Source organism: Choloepus didactylus, chromosome 2 (assembly GCF_015220235.1).
Source record: "Choloepus didactylus isolate mChoDid1 chromosome 2, mChoDid1.pri, whole genome shotgun sequence".
NCBI classification, from domain to species: domain Eukaryota; kingdom Metazoa; phylum Chordata; class Mammalia; order Pilosa; family Megalonychidae; genus Choloepus; species Choloepus didactylus.
In genome coordinates, this window is record NC_051308.1 from 133,076,573 (window position 1) to 133,103,382 (window position 26,810).

General features: G+C 36.8%; 1 protein-coding gene across 4 annotated transcripts in view; it reads left to right on the forward strand.

The window, feature by feature from the left end:
* VAV3 (vav guanine nucleotide exchange factor 3) overlaps nt 1-26,810 on the forward strand; it is a 375,496-nt gene that overhangs the window by 165,877 nt on the left and 182,809 nt on the right. For 3 of the 4 annotated variants that reach the window (XR_005215287.1, XM_037826497.1, XM_037826494.1), the window contains exons 3-10: nt 8,134-8,192; nt 10,378-10,443; nt 15,538-15,646; nt 17,594-17,686; nt 18,988-19,056; nt 20,909-21,012; nt 22,275-22,374; nt 25,763-25,858. Coding sequence is in view for 3 of the 4 variants with exons in the window: in XM_037826497.1 (XP_037682425.1) it covers nt 8,134-8,192; nt 10,378-10,443; nt 15,538-15,646; nt 17,594-17,686; nt 18,988-19,056; nt 20,909-21,012; nt 22,275-22,374; nt 25,763-25,858 (696 nt within the window). In the remaining variant the exon portion in view is untranslated. Of the gene's footprint in view, nt 1-8,133; nt 8,193-10,377; nt 10,444-15,537; nt 15,647-17,593; nt 17,687-18,987; nt 19,057-20,908; nt 21,013-21,501; nt 21,607-22,274; nt 22,375-25,762; nt 25,859-26,810 lie in introns of those variants that run through there. The other variant, XM_037826495.1, reaches the window with a different exon arrangement.

The following is a 26,810-nucleotide window of genomic DNA, read 5'->3' on the forward strand; positions in this document are numbered from 1 at the left end:
CAAATCTCTTAAGTGAAATAGAACTCTCCCAAGCTATTTCAGATCACATAAACAACTTCTCCTCTGGCCTGCCACTAACACATAAGACATGGCTGTTCAAAGGGAGTTGTATAAAAGCCACAGTGGGTTCCCAGTGAGCTGGTAATGACACTGTCTGCTACAGCCTCAATTTCCCTGCTATAGTTGTTACTGCAATAGTACCTGAGTAATCAGTGTTGACCTACAAGGTCCATAATTAAATTCCCATTCTTGGTATTGACCATATTTAAATTGCACATAATGTTTGTAGATTGTTACGCTACTCTCCGATTTGCACGATTGCATTTTCAAAACTAAATCATTTCTTTTACATTGTGTACAAACAGTTGAATTCTTTATTATTTGCATACTAATTTCAGCACAGCCTAGTAGGCCAGTGCAAATTTAGGAGAAGCAGTGAATATTCGTATTCATTCTGACTTCTAACTAGAGAACTGTGCTTCCAGACAGCAAACACTGTATTAAAGAATTACAGGTTTCATCTGCTTTGGTATCTGATCTGGGGGATGGTTAAAACAGTGTAAGAAAAGTTTCTTACAATCTCTTTTACTTGAAGTAAGAAAATTAAGCTTTTTTGGCAGCAGTTTGCCTTTTCCTGCCTGCTTTTTAGTATGAACATTTTCATTTTGAAACTGTGTCTGTGAATTACAGGAATGTGAATTTTATGCTCTGCTAGAATTCATATTTGTGGTTCTAGAATCTGGAGCACAGCAGTCCAAGTGACTGGGTATGGCCCATCACAGGGAGTGTGGGGAGGGTAGGAGGAGGGAAACCTGGAAGGGCAGGGAGCTGGTGGTGAAGATTCTTGAGTGCATTGCTGAACTCTTTGCATGAGGGTTTATGTCTTAAAATTTTAAGGTGGTGGTGGCAGTGGAGATGGTGTGATTGGATTGACAGTTTTGAAATGTCATGCAAGCTCTACAGTTGTGATGCAGAGGATGAATTTGAAGGGAGTGAAATTGGAGACCTGGAGACACAATGGGAGGCTATTCCAATGATTGAGGCAAGAATTAGTGAGGACCTGGATTAAGACCATGGCACAAGAAGAGAGAAGTGGTTGGGTCTGAGAGAGATTTAAAAGTATAATTGATAGGATTTAGATCTGGGGCTTGGGGGAGAAGTAAAAGTCTAGAATGTTTCCCTGATGTCTAGTCAGGTGAGGGAGAGGAGTGGGATGGTGGAGTCACTGGGGAGAGGGAAGAGAAACAGGCTCAAAGTTCTCCTCCTCTCAGAAGCTTCTCCTCCCTCACACCACCCTTCAGGCTGAGAGGGCACTGCTGGCCTCACTCCCTTCTCTGGACTCTGTTTTACCTTGTTTTCCACTCATCACCCGTATGGGCTTTCCCAATAGACTGTAGGTATTTTGAGAGCAAGAACTGTAGAATCTTCATTTGATATCCCCAGCACATGGAGTATATCTTGTGTACCTAGCACGTGGTGAATATTCAGTAGATGTTTACTGAGTAAGTATTTCCTGAGCATGAGATTTACAAACAGGGTGGTGAAGTTGAAAGAGCAATAGATTAGACAGAAGAGAAGGGACCTGGGTTCTGGTACCAATTCTGCTGCTATTGGTTCTCGGATCTTAGGCAAGCTAGTTAATTTTTGTGGGTAAATTTTCTTATATGTAGAGGAGGAGATTGAGCCAGAATCTAGGAAATCCATGAATGGGTTTTAAGAGGTTCCTTAATTTCTCAGGGTGGGATTCAGAATTGTACACACATATACACATACATATATATTTATAAACGTGCATACATATTCATACATTTATTTTCTTTTCCTGGGGAGAGGATCAAGGACTTTCACCATATCCTCAGAGGGATCTAGTACTTAAAATTAAGAACTACCGAATAAAATGTGGTGGCTCTAGAACTTCTATATAGGGTGGACTTCAGGGGGTGTCAGTATGATTGGGGGTGGGGAGTTTGCTAAAGAACTTGTCTTGAAATTGTGATTTATGGTAAACACACTGTAGTTACATAGATTTTTTTTATTTATTTGGGAGAGCTGGGTGTGAGGGTGATGGGGATGGGTGAGGGGATACTAAAGCTCCTGTGAGTCTATCCCTTTGTACTGCCACTTCTTAGAGTTCTTTTAATTTTATATGAGCTGAATGTGATTCTGGTCCTATTTATGTATTATCTTATGGGTCGATTAGGCATGGAACATTTGTTTTTTACTAAAATTCACTTTAGCAAAGTCGAATGCAATTGTTTTGGGGCTCTCAGAGATACTTTTGTATGACAGGAGTTTATTTCTTTATTGGAGTTTATTTATTTGAGTATTTGGTTTTAACATTAATTTAAATGGAAGCAGAAAATGAATGAAAGAAACATGACTATACAGTCTTCACTTTTTTGAACATAATGCTGTAACTAAACAAGCTCAGCAAGTATTGGCAACTATTAGCAAACATTGGCCATCATGTACTTGAACAGACAGGTACAATCTGTTGTGTTATTACAGTACACACAGTCATTGGAAAGCTTTATTTTATGTCTTGTGATAACTTTAGGTAGATTCCACATTTTATTTTTCTGAAGTTCCTTGCAAAGACCAAACCTTACTTTACCTATGATGATGATGATACAAAATAATGGTAGAAATCCTGACATTTTTTTAAGTGTGTTGTGTGTATGTCCTCATTTAATCTACACAATAAATCTGTGTGACAGATGCTGTTTTTATTCTAGTTTTATAGGTGAAGAAATGAAAGCACAGAGCACCTACTTAATTCCCATGCTCATCCTGCTAGTGAAAGGTGAAGGCGGGATTTGAACCTAGGAAATCTGACTCCTGAGTTTGCATGCCTAAGTTCATGTATATGGTGCCCAGTGCAGTGTGTAGCTTTTCTAAAGGGAGACTCCTGATTCTGTAAAGCTACACTTTTGGAGATTAAAAAACATAATAAGTACAGACTAATCCTTGCATTTATGATCATTACCAACTGTAATTTGGACACATTTGAACCGTACAGATACTCTCCCCTTTTGAACAATGCAAATTCATTTCCCATGGCTCATAATCTTGATGCAGAAATAATGTTTTGCTCATCTTATCTGGCTGTAGTGCTTGCTTTTCTCATGGAGGATGTGCTAAGGATGCTTTTCAACATCATCCCACAGTGCAATAACCAGGTGTTTTAGGAAGTCTCTAAAATGTGTTGCTAAAAGTGGCATTAAGCTGTGGTGTATCCTAATGGGGTAATTTATTGTGTGAAATTAGAATTGCAAAGAAATTAAGGTAATGAGTTCTGCTGATTTCCTAGGAGACTTAAAGTGAAATGTATTGTTAGTCTGAAACTCACCATCTGGTGGGGGTTTAGAATTCGGCCTTATTGTCACTGAATCTGGTATCCCGGATGCCTGGGTGATACCTGGTCTCTGGGCAGCCTCTGTATTGCAGCTGACCTGGTCCATGAGCCTACGCTTTTGTCTGAATTTCCTACCCCCCACCCCCCACCCCAACACTCCTAGGCTCACATTCCTAGTGACCTCCTCGGGACCTTGGGGTTTTCTCCATGACCCGGTGGAGCTCTTGCTTGGAGTCTGCAGGAATCATGATGCATTGTCCCTGTCCTGGACCCTGCACCTGAGTGATAACCTCATGCTGTGGTGCTGCAGTGTTGTGGACCATTCTTGAAACACTAAGCTTGCTTTGTACTTGGGGCTCAAGCCTGCAACCACCTGATGGCCCTTTCAGAGCCCACCCCCCGTAAGAGTCACTTCCCCGGGAACTCCTCTTGACCTGGCTCCCTGTCCTCCTCCACTGAGCCATATTCCAAGGTCTGTACCTCGCTGGTGCCTGTATATAATAAGCCTGGTATGAGCCACAATGCCTCTGTGTTTTTAATTTTCAAGAATTTTAACTATAGCCTTTCCATTGGTCAAGGGCTAGGTTAAGAGGTAAAACTTCAGAAAATACAACTCAAGGAGATAAATTCATAATTAATTAACGACTTCTGGGTACAGTAAATATGGGTCCCATGGTTCCCTGCAATGACCCTCCTTGGCCATGGCTTCCTTAGCTCAGGGCCTCAGCAGTAGCTCTAACACACTGCTGCATGGATGACTTGTTTTAATCACCCACTACAATATCTAATGTGCTAGATAAACAAAGATTGTGAATTTGCCAGAAGATCCCACAAAGAGAATAGTTAAAAAATGGATAGTTTCATAAATGTACCATAAGTGTTGCCACTCAGCTTTTGAAAGCGGTTTATTTCATGGTTTTTAAACTGACTAATAAAATGGGAAAAATAAAGTACTGACTAGATAAATGGATGGATGGATGGATAGATAGATGGATAGACAGATGAATAGATAGAATGATCTGGGAAAAGAGACAAAATGTTAAAAGTTGGTGGATCTGGGTATCTGGGGGGATATGTTGGAGTTCTCTGTATAGGCTATGTTTTATTATTGTAACTGCACTACAAATTTGAAATTCTTTTAAAATAAAAATTAAAGAAAAGTACTGATGACTAAGAGCTCAAGCAAAATTAAAAGCATCATTGGGGAAAAAGTTCAATGATGGGAGCCGTTTTGTATGTTGGCTCTAGGTTTGAGAAGACAGGCATCTCTTTCTCATACTTAATATTTAATTTTTATAATGGGTTTCTCCTTCAATTATTAATTCATTTTCTGCCTGTGCCAGACTAATTCCTTTACATATCTTTACACATCCCTAATCCTCACAACAGTTTTGCAAGGTAAGTATTAATCATTTATTTGTTTGAGCAACAACTATTTTTGTGTTAAGTTGTTATGAACCTGAGTGTGAATTACGTGATGGAAATACACCAATGAAAAAGCAATTTGATTTTCCTGTCCTTAAGGCATTTTTCCACTGTCAAGTGGCAGACACAATGAAGTAAACAGACCATTAGAATACCTTATGTTCTTATACATTCTTCAGTGGTGTATAAATCCATGCAAAGTTTTTAGAGAGCAATGGTCATGCCTTTTGACCTAGTAATTCTATCTAAGAATCTTTCCTATACAAATGCCCGTACACAATTGAAAAGATATTTGGCAAGGGTGTAAACTGCAGCATTCTTCTAGGAGCAAAATACTGGAAAGGTTCATTGGCAGAAGATGGCTAAATCACTGCTATATACAGGCACTGAAATGTTATGCAGTCATTAAAATGAATAAAGTAGACCTGTATGCATTGATACAGCTGTCTGTGATACATTGTTAAATGATAAAATCTTACTATAGAAAAATCAGCATAATATGAGCCCCCATTACATAAAAGAATTATAATAAAGAAAAGGGAAAAAAGAAAAATTCTGCAAGAGTTATCCTAGATTCTTAGCTGTGGTCCCCTTTGTATAGAAGGTGGGAGAGGTGGGGAGGGCAATTTTAGTTATTACTATGTTATTTCAATTTGGCACAATAAACGTGTTCTTTTGAGATATTTTTAAAAGCCAGTAAAATGTATTTTAAGTAAAGTGATATGCACTAGGACAGAGTTATGTCCAGGGTCCTGTGGGGTCAGAAAGAACCAGACTGGGGAAGGAAGATGGTGAGAGAAGGGCCTTCTGGAGGAGTGGGGGTAGTCTTGGTGAGTTCAGGATGAACACAGTCAGCTGTATAGAGGAACACAGAGAGCCTTCTCAGGAGCGCTCTGGAGGCTTCCTGGGTGGGTGACTTTGGAACTGGCTACCTCCAAGCGTTCTAACAGCTTGCCCAAGTCACCTGGGTTCTCCTTCCTCCTTCAGCCTCCAGACTGCATCTGTCACTATTCCTAAATACTTCCCAAATTTCCATCTCTTCTCTATCTCTGTTGCCACTGTCTTAGTTCCGACTTCTCACCCCTTGCCCCCTGTATCAGTCTATTCACTTTGCCAAGTGATCTTGAAAAAGTGCAGTTTTTACCCTGTTACCTTCCTTCTTAAACTTTCTCCATCATTCTTTGTGGAGAAGGATCTTCTCTTCTAGTATAAAATATACTAAAGCAGGTATGCACAAGCCCTTGCCCATCTCTCTGCCTTATCTCCCACCTTCCTCCATAGTAGTTTTTGTTTATGTTAGGCAGAATTATTTTCATTTCTTTACAAATACAACTCGTCTTACCCATCAAGGGATTGAAGTAGGTAAAGGAAAGAGATCTTGTTGTTGACCTGTTAATTTGCAAGCATCTTTGTTACCTCCTCACCCCACCCCCAGCCAGTTTCTGGGCATTAATATCTATAATTTCATATTATTTTGAGGTAGGGCAAATAGTCTTTTTAGTTTCCCTGGGGATGTTTTCTTTTTCAACTGTTCTTTACATGGATATTTCTAATGACAGGTCAGAATCTCCACGCAGGATTTGAGAATCTGGCATTCATTTGTGTACTTGTCTACTCCAAATCCAAACATGCTCAGCTTTTGTAGAATAAGCATTGTTATAAAAACACCACATTGACAGACAGTTTTTATGTGCTTGGGCTAAACCAAGAGTAAATGAATGGCTCAATACACAATATGATAAAGGTCCTCAGGAGATTTACTTTAAGATATATTACATGTTATTTTTCCATGCTCCTCATCAATTGTATCTTTATATTATTTTTATGTTAATTAATAGTAATAAATAACCCTTGTGAAATAAGTAATAGAAATTGGCTTCAATTCATTGATTTTCAGAAATGTTTATAAACGCAATTTAAGACTGAAGTAATATACTATTTTCTGGTGCCCTCTGGTGGATGTTTGCATGAAAAGACCAAGCTGTAGCTTTTCTTCCGTGTAGGGGGAGAGCAGGTTGTGAATATTTTTGGTTGTTGATGGGGTAAGGAACCGAGAATGTGTTCTTATTTCACAGATACATCATGATTATTATAGAAAATATCCTCAAGGAATAAAATGCATTACTATTAAAATATTTAATAAAATAAAATAATTATAAAATACATAGCAATAGTAATCCTTTTGCTATTTTTCATTGTTGAGTAGTGACACCACTGAGGCCACAGTGTAAAATAGAGTCAGAGGCAGAGTATACCCAGGAGGTTTATAACGGTGCCGTATCTAACTACTATTCTACACATTATTCCAGAACCTTCTAAAAACTAAACTTTTCACACAATATTGCACAGTTTTGGAATTTTAGCAAATGGTTATTTTAAGATTGAATAGTTTATTTTGATAAACTTGTTAGTATTTGTGTAGTTGTGATCTGCTGAATTTTCAGACTCAATGAAGATGCTCTATTTTCACTTAATTATGGGGGAATTAACTGATGTCAAGTTTTATCTGGGTGGTTGTGTCTTGCTTTGCTACCAAATGTCCAGCACAGGTAAACCAGAAAGAATTTCATGAAGGCTTGCAATTAAATTTTATTTCTATATAATAATGATTTTATTCTGTATAAAAAGTTCACATTTATTGAGTTACTTAAGCTTTGGTAGGCATTATCTCATTTAATTTGTACAATAACTCCATGAAGCAGCTATTATTATTGCCATTTTACAGAAGCTTGTAAAAGATGAGCTTAACCAGCTCAAATCCAAGCCAAGATTTGAACTCATGTGGTGCAGTTCAAGAACCCAGAATGTAGACCTCTTTGATAAACAGCAGTGATATCTAATAGAACTTTCTCCGATGATGGAAATGTTCAATGACTTTGTGGTCCAATACAGGAGCCTGTAGCCATTTGTAGTTATTGAGCACTTGAAATGTGGCAAGTTTAACTAAGGAACTGGAATTTTAGTTTTATATAATTTTAATTAATTTGTGTTTAAATAGTCTCACGTGGCTAGTGGCTATTATGTTGGGCAGTACAACATATTAGAATCTTTCAGATTCTGTAGAAGCAGAGATAAGAAACCTTTGGGATCACCCAGTCTAACTCCTTGTCTTACTGATAAGGAAATGGCAACCCTGTTTAGAGTAATAAAGTTTAAGAAAGGGACAAAACCATAAATCTGGTGTTTGTAATTCCCAGTCAAGACTTTTCTTGCTTTGTCCCTTTTGACAGCTGCAGATTTACCTTTCTATTACCATGGTTAATATTAGATTGGAAAATGTTGTTTTGGAAAAAAAAAAGATAACATATCTTTTCTGACCTACATGCCCAATTAACACTTTCCCCTTTTCTTAGGTTATAGAAACACTATCGCGACTTTCTCGCACACCTATCGCGCTGGCCACAGGAATCAGGTAAGCTTATTCCTCTATGTGTCATGTGTCCCATTTAGTTCAATGTAATGATTATTTATTGAATGGTTACTGTTTGCAAAGCACCTTGAGTACAGGGATCACATCTCATTCATGCAAAGTACGTCATAGCAGTCTAATATGTATTTGAAAATTATTTAGTAAGTATGAACTAATTCACAGTGACAATTAAGACACATTTTAAAAAACCTTTTTCTCAATTCACTGCAGGTTATCACTGATATGGCTTTGTTTGAAACTTCCTCCAACATTCTATACATATGATTCATTAAGACAAACACAGATGGTTATGTAAATAAACATTATAAAAGATGTTGGAGTAGATTTATTTCTGGTAGAGTGTTTCAGTGTCTGGCAAAAGCCATAGCAATAGCTCACAACTTTTAAGAGTTTAAGAAATAATAAGACAAGTGTAAAATGATATGTATAAAAGGATGTGTATTGAAAGTTTGGTAATAAAAGAAACACTTGGAAATAAATTGGTTACATAAATTATGCCATCTTCATGCATCGGAGTAATGTGCAGTCGGTAAGCAAGGAGATGCAGCTGTGTATGTTATGTTGGGCTTTTTCTGTTTCAAGTACTAAATATTTAAATTAGATCAGTTGGTAAATATATATCATTAGAAAATTAAAAAAACAAAACAAACAAACAAAAAAAAACAGTCTCAGTAGCCATACATCCAGGCCTCCTGGAATGGAATCGATATTACTTTTTTACCTTGTTTCCTCAGGGCTCCATACTCCAGTTTCCAACTATTATGGGGTTGGGACCCTGGCTCTCTGCCCTTATTGCTTCCAAGCAAGAGGATCCAAGTACCCCTTCATGGACTGGTTAGCACTGGTCAGGCAGCCCCATCCCTGGGTACAAAGCACAGTGACCTTGGGGAGCATACCCTGCAGACCCTTTCTCAGAAATGGGCCCTGGAATTGGCCATTTTCTACAGAAGCAAATGTTTAACACCTTGTAATCCGCTTTTCCATACATAAATATCTTTCCACGTCAATATATGCTTTGTGTCGATATATCTAAACGGGGTTTGAAACAGTTTGATTCACACATGTATTTCTATATTTTAAATTTTGAATGGATGTACAGCAGAAGTATTTTTTCACCTTTTTTTCTTACCTATATTTTCTAATTGTATGCATGATAAAATGTGCCTAAATTTAAACAAAAATGATTTTGAAACTTTGGCATCCCTCACACATTAATTTATTTGAAAAACCTTAGTTCCTCAAATATCTTAAATATTAAATTAACCCTTAAACCAATGTGAAACTATGCTTTTCGATAGAATTGTTGAGTAGTTATCTAGTGATCATTTATTATCTTGATGAACCCTTTTGTTAGTTTTTATGAAACATAACATGCTGGTTGCATGAAAGAAAGAGTAAAACTTCTGGCACTGTAGAACATTTACTGTGATTTTGTTAGGCATAAATTTAGGACTATTGGTGCTGTGAAAAAAATACATAGTGGCATGAGAAAATAAGGAAGCCAATGGATAGGAACAGGGTATAATTGAAGTATGATTTTCCTTGAACAGGGGACAAAGAAAACACTCCTTTTTCCCTAAGATCTGATTGACTTGTTTTTCCAATAGATGAAAATAAAAGGTATAATTTAAAGTCTGAATAGAATAATACATCAGAGTCTATATTCATATATAAAGGGTGCACTATTTTTGTCTTCTAACAATTTTCAAATAGACTAGTCATGCAAGAATGGGTATTACAAATTATTTGTCAATTGGGTCAGATCCCATAACTCAAAAGAGCCAGTGCAGAAGGCAAGTGCGTATGCATGGCTGTTTGCTGTTCTCTGAATTGAGGAGCTGCAGTGGGTTCTATGAGCTGACCCAGCAGGTTGGTGGCAGGTGGGAGATCCAGTAAGCACATTGGTATGTCCCCAACTGCACATGTGACTGCAGCGACTAGCGGTAAGTGCTGTGGGTTATTTGTAGTAGCAGGTGCTACAGCCTCCCTGGGGGAAACCCAGACAATACCACAAGGCAGGCACTGTGGTGGGGGCCATTGACATTATGTTAGACATGGTGACTGATCTGACCACCTTGGCAGCAGGTGAGCTTACGTATGTAGTGAGAGGTAGGTGCCTGGCTTGGTTGTTGCTCATTCACCCATGTTTTAAAATTTTCTTCCCTAGGCCTTTCCCAACAGAAGAAAGTGTCAACGATGAAGACATCTACAAGGTCCTTCCTGATTTAATAGAGTATGTTGAGCATTTTCAGCAAAGTTAAATCACTGATGATTTTTGTATACGTTGTGCATTTCAACGGTTGGTGGTAAACTAAGCTTTCTAAAGGGAGAAAGTGGCTTAATGATTAAGACATGTAAAAATTAATATTAAACTAGTGATGGAAAGTTTCACAAGAAAATACACTTCCACTGTTTTTAGTTTGTGAGGTATATCTTACATTGTGCAAGTCCCTATGAAGAGTAAAGAAACATACTGCAGTGAAGTAAAATGTAGTCGTTTCTCAAAAACATAGTATAGGTAATGGATAACACCGGAATTATAGATATAGGCAACAATTAAAAAGAGTAATAGAATCTACTGCCAGACATGTAGGGCAGATAGTACATGCTTTACAAGTTCAAGGAAGGACAAGAGAAGTGTGGGCTGCAGTTATTCAGGGATGTTTCCTTAGATGGTTTTTATTCTAAACAGAGAATCCTCTGGGGTTTAATTTATTTAATAGGAGAGGCAAAATTAAATCCTTGCAGCTGATTATCTTCTGCTGATTGAATGCCTTGAGCAGATTACACATAAATATAAAACATGATCTCTACCCCTCAGGGAACTGGTAGTGTAGATTAGGTATGTTTGCCAAGAATCGTAATAAGAGCAGAGATTATGCTCCTAGAGATATTCACATCTGATGGAAATTCATCTATTCATCCATTTTTAACACAGGACACACTGAACTTGTTCTGGCGTTAAGACCTTACTTTGCTGTTCCCTCTGCTGCTAAGGCTGACTCTTTCAAGTCTTTGCTCAGATGAGCCAGTACAGTGAGGCCTTCTGTGACCACCCTTTCTAAAATTGCCACCACCTCTTTACCCTACTCTGTATTTCACTTACTACTGCCCAAGATGATCTTTATTTGTTTGCTTAATTAATTGTCTGTCTCCCCATTAGAAGGTAAACTTTTTGAGGTCAGGGACTTTGCCTTATTCATGGCTATATTCCTAGAGAGACCGTCAAATAGTGTTTAGGGTATAGTATGTTCTTGACAAATATTTATTTTCTGAATGAATAAGTCAAAGCTGCATTAAGCATCTACTTTTGGCCAGGCTCTATTTTTCAAGCCTGAGCTAAGTAGTCAGTTAATAGTAAAAAGCATATTAAGTGCCTGTTGCAGTGCTAAGAATTTTACAGGCTCTATTTCGCATAATACTCACCACAAAATGAGGTATTACTCTTAGCACAATTTACAAATGAGAAAACAGAATCTTGAAAAGTTAGGTAATTGTTAAAGGTCACCTCACTAGTAGTAGTCTTTGGATTTGGACCCCGACAGTTCTGATGTCAGAGTGGAAGCTCTTAACTAACACGTTGCTTCCCAGATGCACCCTGACGTGCTCCTCCCAGAGCTTTCAGTAGAGCAGAGGAGGTGAGGGCTGGGCACACAGGGATTGGCCAGCCGCTCTTCCCACGGTAGGTGACATTTGGATGGGTCTTCAAAATCTTACATTTTAAGTCTCTATTAAGAACAGTATCTTTTCTCTTTTTAAAATCTCTAATAATTCACTGATACTAAGCATGATAGATACCAACTATCTCATTGAATTGGTGACAACTTTCATAAAGTGACTGCAAGATTATTGGTAATGTTATCAATTTCCTTAGACTAAAGGACCAGGAAAAATATATTATTTCCTGTCTTGTGATAAAGTTGTTCTTTTTTAAACCATACCAGTTGTCATTGGATTTGGATGTTTTGTGGAAATTCTCTGGGTGATGAGGCACACAGCTAGCCAGCCGAGAATGCATGAAAGAACAGCTTTGGAGGAGGAGAGGGGAGGATGGGGGCAGCGGAAGTGCCTGGAACTTTCCTCTGTGGGCTCACATACTTTACTAAAACTCTAGGGGATGAATTCACCCAACCAAAGGAATGCCCTTTGAAACAAACACTGGCCTTTCCCCCACTGCAGAGAAAGTCATTCAGTTTGAGAGAAATAGACAGGAAAGAGTGGAGAAGAATGTATGATGGCAAAACTATAAGTGTCCTTACTTCTCCTACCTTTATTATCAGAGTGTCAGACATGTATATGTATATGTATATATAATTGCAAAGTACGGCCTCAGGGAAAACTAAAGATCACTGTTGATTTATTGACAATTTGAAGAATATCACAGCTTCCTTCCACTTTCCATTTGATGTAAATCAGCCATTGTAGATTAAACTGTTAGCTGGGAAAGCAACTTTAGTATGGGATTGCATGGCAAAACCCAAAATATTCTAGCGCTACTTGGTGTGTGTGTGGGTTATGCCTTTGATTCTGTTTTTTTTTTTTTTTTAACTGTTTATTTTGAAATAATCTAAAACTTACAAGGCAGTTGCAAAAACAATACAAAACCAAAACAGAGAATCCCAATATATTCTCTATCTAGATATTCATATTTATAACATTTTGCTACATCTGTTATATCATTCTTTCTCTGTATCAATCTCTCTTTATTTTCTACAATTCTTAAAGTAGAGAAAAAGCTGTGTGAAAATATATATTTCCCTCATGGGAAATAGTCATATGCAAGACTTAAGCAAAATGAGGTTTTTAGGGGGGAGGAGGGATGGAGTGGGTGGATGGTTAGAGGGCAGGTAAGCTGGGTTAGGGGTACTGGAAAAATGGATTTCTCAGTCTATATTCCTTCTCAACAGGATCCCCTGTGCTCTAGAACCTGTTTCTTCTCACTTCTTATCTCAGCTATTTCATGAACTCATCACACCTTCCTATTCTTTGATGTGTTATAGAAGTGTTTAAACCAATTTTAATTGCCCCACAATTTTATGAACAGATTGTCTACCTAAGTCCCTCCAGTATGGGAATTCTAGGGTGAATCATCATCTACTTGGTATTCCAAGGTAGAAAACTAAGGAGCATCCTTCACTCCTTTCCCCTCTCTCCTTTATTCTGATTGGTCACCAAGTCTGGTTGACTCTACCTGACAGTGTCCAAGTTTCTCTATTCCTCTCCTCATCTGCCTTTGCCCTAGTTCTGGCTCTCAATATCTCTTACCCATAGTATTTCATTTCTGTGCTTGCTGACCTCCCTGCCTGTCTTCCTTCATCCTCTAGACTCGGCCCATATAAAAGCCTTTGTTGCTTCCCGGATGCCGTGGGTCAGGTTTGAGCTCACATTATGAGTGGCCCTTCAAAGTTTGATTCAACTCTTCCCTCTGGGGTTCTGTTCCAGTCATCTGGCCATACTGAATGCAGCACCACTCCTGACACCTGCCAGACTCTTCACACTTCTCACCCTTTCCACTTGTTGGTGTCCTTAGTCTGGAATATTTTCCCCGTCTTCTCATTCATTGTGTGTTGCCCCTGCTGGGCTCTAAGTTCCATGAAGCAGCAACTACACCTGCCTAGTCTGCAGCCATATCTCCTGTCACATAGTATTTATTCAGCAAATACCTATTAAATAAGTGGACAAATACATTCGAGATCCAGTTCAAATGTAATGTCTGCTTTGAAGCCTTCCCTGACTGACTTATTCAGAGTTTTTCTTGCTCTTCTCTCTGTTCCTATAATCCTGCACTCCTCTCTTTGGTGGCACTTACAGGATTATGTGTTTGTGTGCCATCCATTCTCCATGCTAGATTCAGGGAGAGCTCTTGGGCCTTATTGATCTATGCATTTTTAGTGCTGAAGCTCCTGGCACCTAGTGGGTATTTAGTAAATGTCCTTTGGATGGATAGATGGGTGGATGGGTGGACAAGGAAACTTGGAATGAACTTTTCTTAGCAAAGATTCCTCTGAAATTTCTAATATCTTCAGATCTCTCTCCCTTAAGACACCCTCCTTTCCTCTGTATGCTTGACAGTTCATTCCTGCCAAACTCCTTGAGACATTTCTCCATGGTATCCACAAGTCAACCTTGTGATGGTACCTACTTTGAAAAATGCTGCAACTTGCAGAGTGATATAATTACAGTTTTTTAATTTTTATATGTATCACTTTATAATGATCAATCCGCACAGGCTCAGGAGAGATTCTAAGGGCTGACAGTATTGAAGGACTTAAATTTCTTTCGTAGAGAGATGTTAATGTTTCCTTCCAGCACATCTAAATTGATTAATCTCGCTTATTTGGGATTATTAGTTAAGAGAAGGTGTTTATAGAAGTATTAAACTCAAAGCAAAAACTTAAGTAGTAACAAGAGTTGAAGTGGGTGGAACCAGCTCAGTGAGTTTACAGTCTCATATGAGGGGTTTGGGAAAGATCCACCAATAGTCGCTTTGTAAATGCCAATGGAAGCTTTACAAATAGGGCTTGTTTTCAACTGCCAAGAAATCGGCACAGTATTATTGGTGGTTTTAAAAAATGTCTTTTGGACTTGGAACCCATTTTTTTGTTTTGAACCCATTTTTAAAGCAAAATATAAACAAACAAAATAGATAAAATGTGAGTCTGGGTAGAGGGGGATCTGCAGGTACTTTCTGAGTGGGCTTGAAGGAGGTGGTCTGAAAACTGCTGTTTTAGATGCCCATAGTACTAACCCTGCAGTCACTGATGTTTTTTAAAAACATCTTCCCCAACTCCCCTGTCCTCTCCTTATTACACGCTTTAAGATACATGATGAATCCAGGGCTTTTAGAAAAATGGGAGGCAGGATGATAGAGTGATTCAAATACTCACAGTATAAGATAGTCTTGGTTTAAAATCCTGGCTTTGCCATTGACTAGCTGCTTTATCTTGGGTGGGTCAGATAACCTTTAGGTCTCTCAACCTGCTCATCTCTAAAATGGATCATATAATACTGCCTACCTGATAAGACAATTAATACTGGGTGAACTAAGTGAGATAATATATGCAGAGTGATCATGCCTGCGCCTTGTACATGGCGAATGCCCAATAAATGATAGCTATCACTGCTGTTGTTGTTAGATTCTGTTGTTGTCTTTGTTGAATTTCTTATTAGGAGGGACAGAGCTGTAATATAAGCCTTTTGACTCTTCCCACTAATTCCATTCTATTTCCTTTTTGGATTTGCTACTAAAATCCAGTAGGCTATTTGTAGCTGCTGACTTTTCTGCATAATAGGAAATCACCTTTAAAAATTGTGCCCTTTGTTTTAGTGAAACCCATGTGGATGATGAAGAAGGTCTCTATGACTGTGTCTACGGGGAAGATGAAGGCGGAGAAGTCTATGAGGACTTAATGAAAGCAGAGGAAGCACATCAACCCGTAGGACTTTCACTTGCCTTATTTTTTTTACGTTACTCTGGGTATTTTATTAGGAAAGTGATTATTTGAAAGAAATTCTAATTAATAGAGTTATTTAAATAATCACTCCTGTAATAGTGTCTTTTTTGTTTGTTTTATTTTTTACCTTTTGCTCACTTAAGAACTGATACAGCTATGACTTGTTATTGCATTTGGAGACATATCAGCCTGGCATTTTTAGTTCCATACGACTATAGGTATAGAAATCTCTGATCTATTCCTTTCACTTTGCTAGTGAGGGAGTCCAAGTCTGAGAGATAAATGACATGCCACCCAGCTCAATAATGACAGAGTGGCAATAGAATATAATTTCAGGGAATCCTGAAATTATATTGTTATGAAAGAACATATTCTCCTACAAAATTGGAAAATTTTTCTTCAAATTAAATTAGTTGTAGGATACAATATATGTTAAAGGAATTTCTTTATATACATTAGGTTTTGGTATGAGGTACTTTATTTTATATCATGATGAGTTTCCTTGCTTTTTTTTTTACTCTTTTGTAAACTTAGTTTCAGCTATTATTATATCTCATATCTATAAAGCTTATGTATCTATGCCTATAAAGTTTTCTCTGCCGTTAAAATACCCAGAACATTACAAAGGAATTAGTTTGAGTTATTTTCTCATCTGTAATTTGAAACAAACAAACAAACAAAACAATCAGTTGCTTAGGGTTTTACTGGCATACTCTTTTTGAAACTGTAGACTTTTCTTCACCAACTGAATGGCGATTTAGGTTTCTTCACTGCTTTTATGAATTTTCTCAGTGCTGTCCATGCTTTTGTATTTAATAAAAGGCTGCTAGGTTGTCTGGAGCCCCAGGTGGGGAAACAGTAGCTTCCGTGGGAGGGAAATAAGTGTCCTGGCCTGTTGTTTGGTAAATGTAATGAATATGTGCTTTGCCCCACTGCATGAGCTGACAATCTGCCTGTGGCAGCATTTTAAGTGTTTTTAGGTGACAGGGTATCATCTATACCCCCTACAGTTGTCAATTGCTTTGGGTGCCAGCAAATGCTAGTCCTTTTTAGCATCTCTCCCAAGTGCAGTCTTTACTCAGCTGGTAGCGCTGGTTGTTTACATGGGACAAGGGTTAACAGTAATAATAATTTAAATTTATTGGGGCCTTCCTGCTTACCCAGCAAGGTGCTTTACCTAGGTTCCCTCATTTACAACTCCTTGAGGTTGGTACTGCAGTTATCTCTGTTTTACATATGAGAACATGGGTCACAGAGAAATTAAGTAACTTGCTCACGGTTATAAAGCTAGTAATAGCAAAACTGGGATTTGGACCCAATTCCATCTGATCCTCAAACATTTGATCTTAGTATTATGCAATACCACCTCTAGTCTTAAACACTTTAGATAAAAGAGCCAAACGTTAAGATGTTAACTCATGAAAAAAATTTGAAAGATTTTTCTTACCAAATATCCTTTTATTATTTTTGCAGTAACTTCTGCAGCATTTGTAATGCTATAGCATGTATACAACCTTTGTAATGTATGTAGTTTGTAAGTATTCTATGCTATAATTTCTACAAAAATCGCTACAGAATTTGTAATATATGCTGTACTTTAAGGAAGACTATATTATACCATCTGTGGTGTTTCCAGATTCACTAATATTTATAATGAAAGAGATGTTTTAATTTAGAGTGTATAATTAGAACTTTATTTTTTATCATATAAAACTCTTTCATTTACATTGTTCAAAATTTAGTAAACCACCAAACCAAAAGTACTTCACAAATTCAGTAAAAGGTTTTAAATGTTTTTCAGTTACGTGTTTTATTAGAATAGAAAGTTTAAGAAAATCTGCAGTGATTTTAATCTCTTTCTATCCACTACCAGATAGATTAAAACATGTGTTTTATTAAATAATTTTAATTTGATGATTCTAATTGTAGAAATGCCCAGAAAATGACATACGAAGTTGTTGCCTAGCAGAAATTAAGCAGACAGAAGAAAAATATACAGAAACCTTGGAGTCAATAGAAAAAGTAAGTCATCAGGCATTATCTTTGATGCCCAAATACTGCTCTGTATGGTCCACGTGTTAGGATCAACATTTCTACCATGTATATATGTGTGTTCTAATTTTCAATATAACTTTGAAATTTAAAGATTTCAGAGCAGATGTGTTCACTCCTCAACTGTTCATTGATTTCTTAGTATCTGACATGCATTATCCTAGGGTCTGGAGGCATAGCAGTAGTACAGCAAAGCTCTAGTTCTCAAGAAGCTTTTGATCATGGCAGAGCTTAGAATATAAGCAAATAAGTATATAATGTGTCAGGTGGTGGTAAGTGCTCTGAAGAAGAATAAAGCTGGGGAAGGGAATAGAGAACAATGTGGGGAAGAAGCAGGAATTATTTTATATAGAATAGTAAGGGAAGGCCTCGATGATAAGATTACATGTTAGATGATAGCTAACTGAATTGAGGAAGCAAGCATGCAGGTATCTTGGGGAAGAAAATTCCTGGAAGAAAAACCCTTGAATAAGTGCTCAAAGTGCTTCAAGGAACATTAGTGGGCCAGTGAGGCTGAAGCAGAGTGAGCAAAGGAGAGCTGAGGTCAGAGGGGTTGTGGGCCGCCAGGTCAAGTAGGACTGTTGGGAAGCCAGAGGGTTGTGACCAGAGGAAGTGATGTGATCTGATTTAAGTTTTTAACAACTCACTCTGGCTCCTATGAGGTGAGGTTGGAAACTGCAAGAAAAGCTAGGAGTATATTGTAGTAATCAAGGTAGAGCACAAGGTCACTGGAGGTCAACCAGCTGAGAGGCCAGTGGGTTGGAAGGATTATCTGTAAGGATATTGAGATTGTCAAGAATGAAGATAGGAGTAGTGATGGAAAGAGTGATAGTAGTCCAGGAACTAAAATTCTCAAAGAATAAAGAAGACTATTCCAGAGTTGGTAAATAAATTACATAAGCAAATCATTGATCTTGGGGATTTATAGTCTCCATGAAGTATTTGAGAAATACGTCATATAAATCCTCAAGTATATCTCCTCCAAAATGTTTTTTTTTAACCAACTCAGCCTATAGTATTCCTGTGTTTTTCACTTTCAAAAGCATTTATTGCCTAAACCACTTATTTAATACTTGAGAACTAATAACTTTTCATCTCTGTTTGAGTGTAAAATCTTTAAGATAGACTAGGTAGTTTTTTTTACTTTTTTTGTATCCAAAAAAAAGATAAGCAATTGACTTTCAATAATTGTTTCTTGTTTGTTGATGAAAAACTATTATTTAGATGAGGAAAATGGATGCTTAATTATTATTTGTCTTTTCTCCTGGTAGTATTTCATGGCACCATTAAAAAGATTTCTGACAGCAGCAGAATTTGAGTCAGTGTTCATCAACATTCCTGTAAGTAAAAATATGCTGGTTGAAATCTTAGTATACTTCCGTGAAATCCTACTTGTCTTATTGGGCTCTGGATCCTCCTTTTAACACTTTCCTATCTTCTTTAAGAATTTTGACCTTATTTTTTGCCTCCCAAATTCTTAAATCCTTATTTTCTAGAAACTAATAAGTGATATGTCGTATCTTCAAACAAAAGTCTGTCAGAATGCATGTAGAACACAAAAGGAGGCGTAAGATGCTTGTATTATCTTTAACTGTTTGGCATGAAGTGAATTGTCGCAGTTACATGATCCCAGGCGCTACCATTTGTTTGTCTTGTGGGAGTTTCCTTCTGCTCCTTTCCTCCCTGTTCTTTTGCTTCTCCAGCTGCCTGGACCCTGCCTTGCAGACAAACCATCCTGCCTGCATGCTTCTCTACTTCACCCCATCCCCTCACTTCCTTGTTCTCTCTTTGGTGCTTTCTGCTTCCAGTTGTATCATCCTTAACTCCCATTTCTGAAATATACTACTTTCTTATGATTTAACAGACTATTTTAATGTTAAAATGTGAGACAATTTCCTTCACATTTATGTAAGCATTTTAAGTTTCAATGCACTTGACAATAACCTTACAATTCCTAAAAGGATATTTATTCAGAAATATAGAGGCAACCTGTAGGCTGTGTCAAGTTACATAACTAGGCAAGATTCAAGTTCTTGGACCTAAAGAATTTGCTTTGGCTTTAATATATAGCTTTTATGTATAAGGCTTGCTTGTATCACCAGAAAGATTCTTATATTTTAATTCTGTTATGTTTGGTGTTGATTAGTACCAGTTGTCCTTGTCTCTGATTTTGGTCAAATGAAGACATTCTTAATGATTTTTAACATGGGAGGAAGAAAATGCTCAACAATAGCAGATTAACTTTTAGCATAAAACAAACTGTACTTTCTAGGAAAATGGGGATGTTGAACCACCTAAATGTGGTCTTTTTCTCTATGACTCAGAACCCATTTGACATTCCTTATTCTTATGGCTTTTCTCTGCCCTTCAACAAAATGGCAGCACTCACACATTCATATTTCATTTCTGCCCCACTAGGGAAAGTACAATCTGTGAATTCAGTGTGTGCTCCAAGATACACAGGAAGAGATAACAGGAAAAGTTAATGGGGAAATTGGCACCTTGATTCAAATTCCCTCATTTCCTGGCTGTGTCATGCATTTACTGCCTGACTGAAATTTACTTGCTTATCGGGAAAAATGTGAAATTCTGACATTTGAGTTGCTCTTGTAAACTGTCTGGTACAATTTATTTGCTCCTTCTTTATGCCATTAGTTGTCTGGTTTCAAGCAATTTAGTCTGATTATTGTTAGTTTAGCATGAGGACATCATTAATTGACCAAAGTACGAATCTAAATTTTTATGTCCTGAGGGCATGAATCATTACTTTATCCTGTCAATAAAACATTAAGCTCTTGGATAGTTCTATTTAAAAATTTAAAGTGATTATGAAGTGAAAATGAGCCAAATATATTTTTATACAAGGAGTAAATTGCCCTTCAATAACTAGTGAGGTAATTTCTCTTTTCACAGGACACTGACATGTCAAATCAGATCTGAAATTGCTGTTTCCCATGTACGTGGCCCATCTTTCTCTTTCCGTCGTTCACGTCCTCTCCTCTGCCTCCCCCTCCTCGTCTTCCCTTCCTTCCCTCCCCTTCCTCCTCCTTTTACTGATGGCAGCAGGCTTATATATTAAACCATTCAGCACATTCTTGAATGGCAAGTCTGGCCACAATAGGGAGTGTGGGTTTAGGGTGTTAATTTTGGTTCTGATTTCCAATTTCCTTTGACATTGTTTTCTTTTCTAAGGAGCTTGTGAAAGTTCATCGCAACCTAATGCAAGAAATTCATGATTCCATTGTAAACAAAAATGACCAGAATCTATATCAAATTTTCATTAACTACAAGGAAAGGTAACTTTTGAATTTAAAATTTTATGTGTACTAGTAATTATAGTGAGGCTAGTATTAAAGTTGTTAATAACTAGCTTATTACGTGCTGTTCATCAGTATACTACTATGGGGTAGTTAATCTCAGGGAGAAGTTTGAATTCTAATGAGTATCAAAAGAAAAAAAAACGGAAAAGGAAGGAAAAGGCAAAAGGAGTCAGTGTCTAAGCAAATTGTTGAATTGCAAATAAAAAAGCTCAGGTTCTTTTACATATGCTGTCATTAATGAGTTATGTAATCTTCAGTAAATCAGATTTACTCTCTGAGCCTCTGATTCCCCCTTTATAAATGGGGATAGATTATACCATTAGACGTAAATGGTATCTCAAGATTCTTCCAACTTTAATATTTTATGATTCTCTATTTTGGAGTATTAGCTACTTAGCAAAATCAGTTTTCCTTTGTGAGTTTGAAAAATATCTCTTAGGTGACACATGAATTGGAGTATGAAGGAATTCCAAGAACTGCTTAAAATGTAGTTCCCTCTCTTTTTAAATCAAGCAATGTAGTTCCTAATACTAAGAAGTGGCTACTGAATTGCTTCACATCAACAATCAGGTGAATATTAACACATTATTAGTAGCTTTTTCCAGCATAGAATTAAAAGAAATGATAACCCAATCAGCCTCTTTACAAAATATCTGTTATTACTCCAGCCTGCCTGAAGCGGACACAGCCTCCATGCAATATGTTATATTCCATCCAGCACAGTTCAGTCTTTTTGTTCCCACATTTCAGCTAACAAATTTTTCTTAATTGAAAAGTGATAAGGACTAGGAGGTTTATTAATGAGTAGAGTTGTAAGTAATGATTACTATGAAATTGTAGCAGAAAGTATAATTGCTTCTGAGAGTAAGTAAAGAGTAAAAAGTTAATCACTAATAGGGAATTAAACACAAGTTTTTTAATTTTGTTATTGTGATATATGTTTACTCAAACAATGTTAAAATTCATTAAGTCAGTTTGTAAAATCTATTGCTGTAAGAGTGTACATGGAATTAATCCCATTCAAATTTGGAACTAAAATTAGTCATTTTTAATACTGTAAATGGGAGTGACCCTCATTCTGTGAGTTTATGTGTGATGTCAATTAAAGAGAATTTCTACTGTTGCTTTCATGATCCTTAACTGTAGTTTTAAATAAAAGAAAAGCTGCCTCTTTCCCTCCCCACTTCATTATTATTTTTTGTTCTACAGATTCTTTCCCTCTCTTTTTTTCCTTTCAGGTTGGTTATTTATGGGCAATACTGCAGTGGAGTGGAGTCAGCTATCTCTAATTTAGACCACATTTCTAAGTCAAAAGAAGATGTCAAATTGAAATTAGAGGTGCCTGCTTATTTTGTTTGCTTGTTTATGATGTAAAGAAAAATTAGCCTTTTTTAAAAGAAACATGTTCCTTTTCATGGTCAATGCAACAGTAAATTTTCACATGTATTATAAATATAATTTCATGGCAATTTTATAAAATATTTTAATAGACAGTCTATAAAATAATAATATGCTAGTAATAATAGCAGTAGTGAAATCTACAATTTACAGCACTGTGTTTGACATGTAATATCTTATTAGGTCCTCATGACTCTGTGAGATATATATAACTAATTTTCCTACCTTATCAATGAGGAAGCTAAGCTTCAAAGAGATTTATAGGTAATTTGCCCAGGGTCATCTAGCTAGTAAGAGGTGCTGGATGAGTAAGATATATTTTAGATAATTCATATGTAGATTTAGCAAATGTTTACGAAGAAATAAGACTTTTAGGGGTAGAGTTTATAAAAGGGGCTGGTTATTGCCCCCCAAAAGGAAGACAAGACAAAATCAAACATCGTAAGATTAAGTAGTATGTGATCAGCACTATATGGCTGGGCTCCCATATAGTGATAAGGTCGAGTGACTTCAGTTCGGGGAGATTGCAAAAGATTTATCAGAAGAAGTAGCATTTGAGTTAGGTCACTGAAGAATTGGATGAGGTTTAACAGATGAGATTCCGTGGAGATTATTCCCGGAGAATTGGCATGTGTCGACCAGAAGAATCAGGAAATATTGGGAAATGTAAATAGGTTGGTTTAAAGAGAGCATGTGGTAACAATGGAAAATGAGTCTGGAGAGTTATGCTAAGCCATGTTTTTGTACATCGCATTTTTTTTCCTCATGAAAAGAGCATGCACTTTCAAGGAACTTTTATATGTTATAGAATTATCATATCAAATATACTGTCTATGAGTTTGAGTTTTTGTAAATTTTAGGTAGAGCTATATAGTCAATTTTTAAATGACTATGTGTGGCTTATTTTGCTTTTATAACATTCCCTTTGCTGTTCTTTGTTCAGTTCAAGAGTGAGGTCAGGCATTGAACAAGGGAAAGAAGCAAATGTTTCCCTTGATTATTTTAGCATGTCTGCATGGTTTCAAAATGACTCCCAGAAAGGGGAACTACTGGTTAAAAAAGTTTGCACATTAACATTCTCCAAGCAACTGCACCAAATCTATATCACAGATTGTTTTTCTTTACCTGTTAACAATCCTTCAGTGGCACAGACCATATGTCTGGAGATAGTTTGAGTCACCACTAAATTACATCCTTACCACCTTGTTCGTGTCAGAGGCTCCAGCTCCTCTTTGGAGAATCGTCTTACATGTGTAGAACTAGAAGCCAACTTGGCTCAAATAAATTAAAATATAAAGGTAAAATAAAATTTTATAATGTATGCAACTAGTTGCTAATATAGAGCCACCATTAAAGCAGTTTTCTTTTAAAATAAAGATATGAAGTTTTGGTTTAAGACGAGTCAGCAGGTTGTCAACCAAACCTCCATTATATGCTCTGCATTATTTGAAAGTTGCTGCCCTTTCTTTCAGTCACTGTCGGAGTCCTGCCCACTGACCACACTCTGGGACTCTAGGTCTGTAGTTTCTGCCATCACCTTCACCCTGTGGGGAAGGTGACCTAAGGCTGAGGTTGAACGACTCAGGGAAAGTGACTGCTGGCTGTCCTTTCCTCAGGTGAAAAGTCCGTGTATCTGACCACTGGCCCGATTTTGAAGTATTTAATCATATACTTACTGTAATGCCAGCAGCGTTTGTTTCTTTACCTCCTGAACCTAAATCTTAGAACTTAAAGAAACTAAAGTTTCCCGACAATTTTAAACTGGCTTCTATAACATAATAAATTGAATGTTCAATATATAATATTTCGTTTCCTTCACAGCCTTAAGTGATCCTAATACTGTTTGGGGATGGCACAATATAAGAAGTGTTAGATACAGCCTCAATTCTAAGGAACTTAAAATGCAACTGGGGAGATGAGACCCATTCATTACAATAATATTAGCAGTTGAACCTCTTACTTGAGACCCGTATTCCAGAACTCTCTACAACATGTAGAATCAGGAAATCAGTTGAAATAGCTATCCTTCCAATGAGCTTCAGCAATTGATAAGACACAAGCTGACTTGTCAGGACGTGTCCCCAGTTCTTCTTGCTTAAGGTCTGTACTAAAGCACACTCATTAAATAACCAGTCATTAGAGCTAATGATGTTTGCTTTAAAGCCCGTGATGATTTATCCTTCATTGTGCCAGAAAAGATAAATGTGGGCAAACGAGGAACAAGCTCATGAGCAAAGGAATATTTTTCCTGAATATGCCTCCCTCCATGAACTGGAAAATTCTTTGGTCTAGGATGTCAGTTGTCTGAGGATTTTGTACTTATGGGACTGATCAGTAATAATAATATTTGTATGGCACTTTGTTTTTTTATCTGAACAATTCTAAAGATACATGAAAAACCATAAAATCAGAAAAGAGATTTATTCAAGGTCCCACAGCCAGGAGCTGCCAGACCTGATATAAACCCCAGCATTGACACTTCAAATTCAGTGTCCTTTCCTCAATATCTTAGCTACTGTCCAAAAAGTAAGCAAGTCAATCCTATTTTTGGGTAAATTTTTAAGAAAGAAGAGTGTGCCATTAGGGAAAAAAACAAAACAAAACAAAACAAAAAAACGAAGGCTTTTTAAAACTTTGAGTCCAGTAGTAGGTTTATAATTTGACAAATTTTTTAGAGTCAAGCATTCCATTTCTTTCATCTTGCGAAATCTTTACTAAGCAAATACTAGATTATTAGAGGGATAAAAGTCATAATATATTAGAGAAGATATTACATACAACAATAATTAAAATACAAGACCAACAACCACAGAGAGTACAATTTTGATTGGGACTATTACCAAAGGCCTAGTTGTAGAGTTCTTAAAGAAGAGGAGGAATTTGCCACTGACTGGAAAAAGCATATGGCAGGTGGAGAGAATCAAATGAACAAAGAATGGAGGTGGCAAGGTGTGTGGCAGGTTTGATGAGCAGGGGATTGTTCGTGATGCCTGGACTGTGGGCTGTGGAGGGAGGGTAGTGGAAGGTGCAGCTGTAGGGGTGAGCTGAGAAACACCCTCGAGGGCTACGATTGTGTACTAAGAGAATTATTTTTAGACATAAAATTATTCTATTTATTCTTTCATATTTGGAGTTGAAAAGTTACCAGTTTTTTTTTTTAAATTGAAGATACATGCTATTAAAGTATTGTTAAGATGGAAAACAGCAAAGTACTTACTGTGTAATAATAGTTCTACTTATGACCTTCGCATCTTTTGATGTCTGTTGTATGTCTGTCCCTGAGAAAACTAACCGTTTTTGAAAAAGAGTTTTAAAAATATTTTATTAGGAGTGTTCCAAAAGAGCAAATAATGGGAAATTCACTCTTCGAGATTTGCTCGTGGTTCCTATGCAACGTGTTTTAAAGTATCATCTTCTCCTCCAGGTATGTGACTAAAAACTGTTGGTTTATTTGTTCATTTATTCATTTAACAAAATATTAATGGAGCATCATCTGTGTTCCAGATACTCCATGTTTTAGGCCCTATTCCCTTAAAATTTTGAATTATTAGTGTAGCTAAGTGGGAATTAATGGAACTGCTAGAAATTCTTTCTTCCTTTTAGCAAAGATGATTCTGTAACCCCCATAAAATCACTATATTTTCTGTCCTTCAAAGAGGATTGACTACAATCAAACAAAAATTTAAAAACCAGAAAAACAAAAATATTCCTTCCACCAAGTCCTCTGTAGTTAGCAGTAATCATTTATTAGGATCCCAGTGTTGTGATATACTTATATTTTGGCAGATTAATCATTAGAACTTTTGTCTTACAACAGTAGGCTAAAGAGAATTATGTCATATTCCATGTTGCTTTCTGCTATACTAAATTATGGTAAGAATACATTTATTTTGAAGTGATTCTTGTAACTCACAAAGCTTATGGTTTCCACGGTTAGTTCTCTAATGAGGGTGGAGAGTCTTATAAATTTAATTTGATAGCTGTACCAGGAGACTCATTAGTTCTGCTCCAAAGAAATGTCTGACTGTATTAGTCTGTCAACTCTGCTGATGCTTGTGAAATGTCATTTTTAAAAGATCTACTACCTGTATGAGAAATACAATTTTCAGTCTGCTGTGCTTTGTACATCATGTATATTAAATTTCTTGAACTGTAGCCACAAAATTATTAGTCATCTCTATTTTTGTTCTATGGAGAACTCAGAAAAATTCACTCTCTGATTATTCCTTAAAAATGCATTAAAGCATTTATGAGTCCTAAACTCAAAGCAACTTAATCAAATTGGATTTTATGAAAAAATAATAAGGAAGACTTATCAATCAGTTTCTGAGACATCATGGAACTAAAAGCATGTTCAAAATAAGGTAATTTATTTT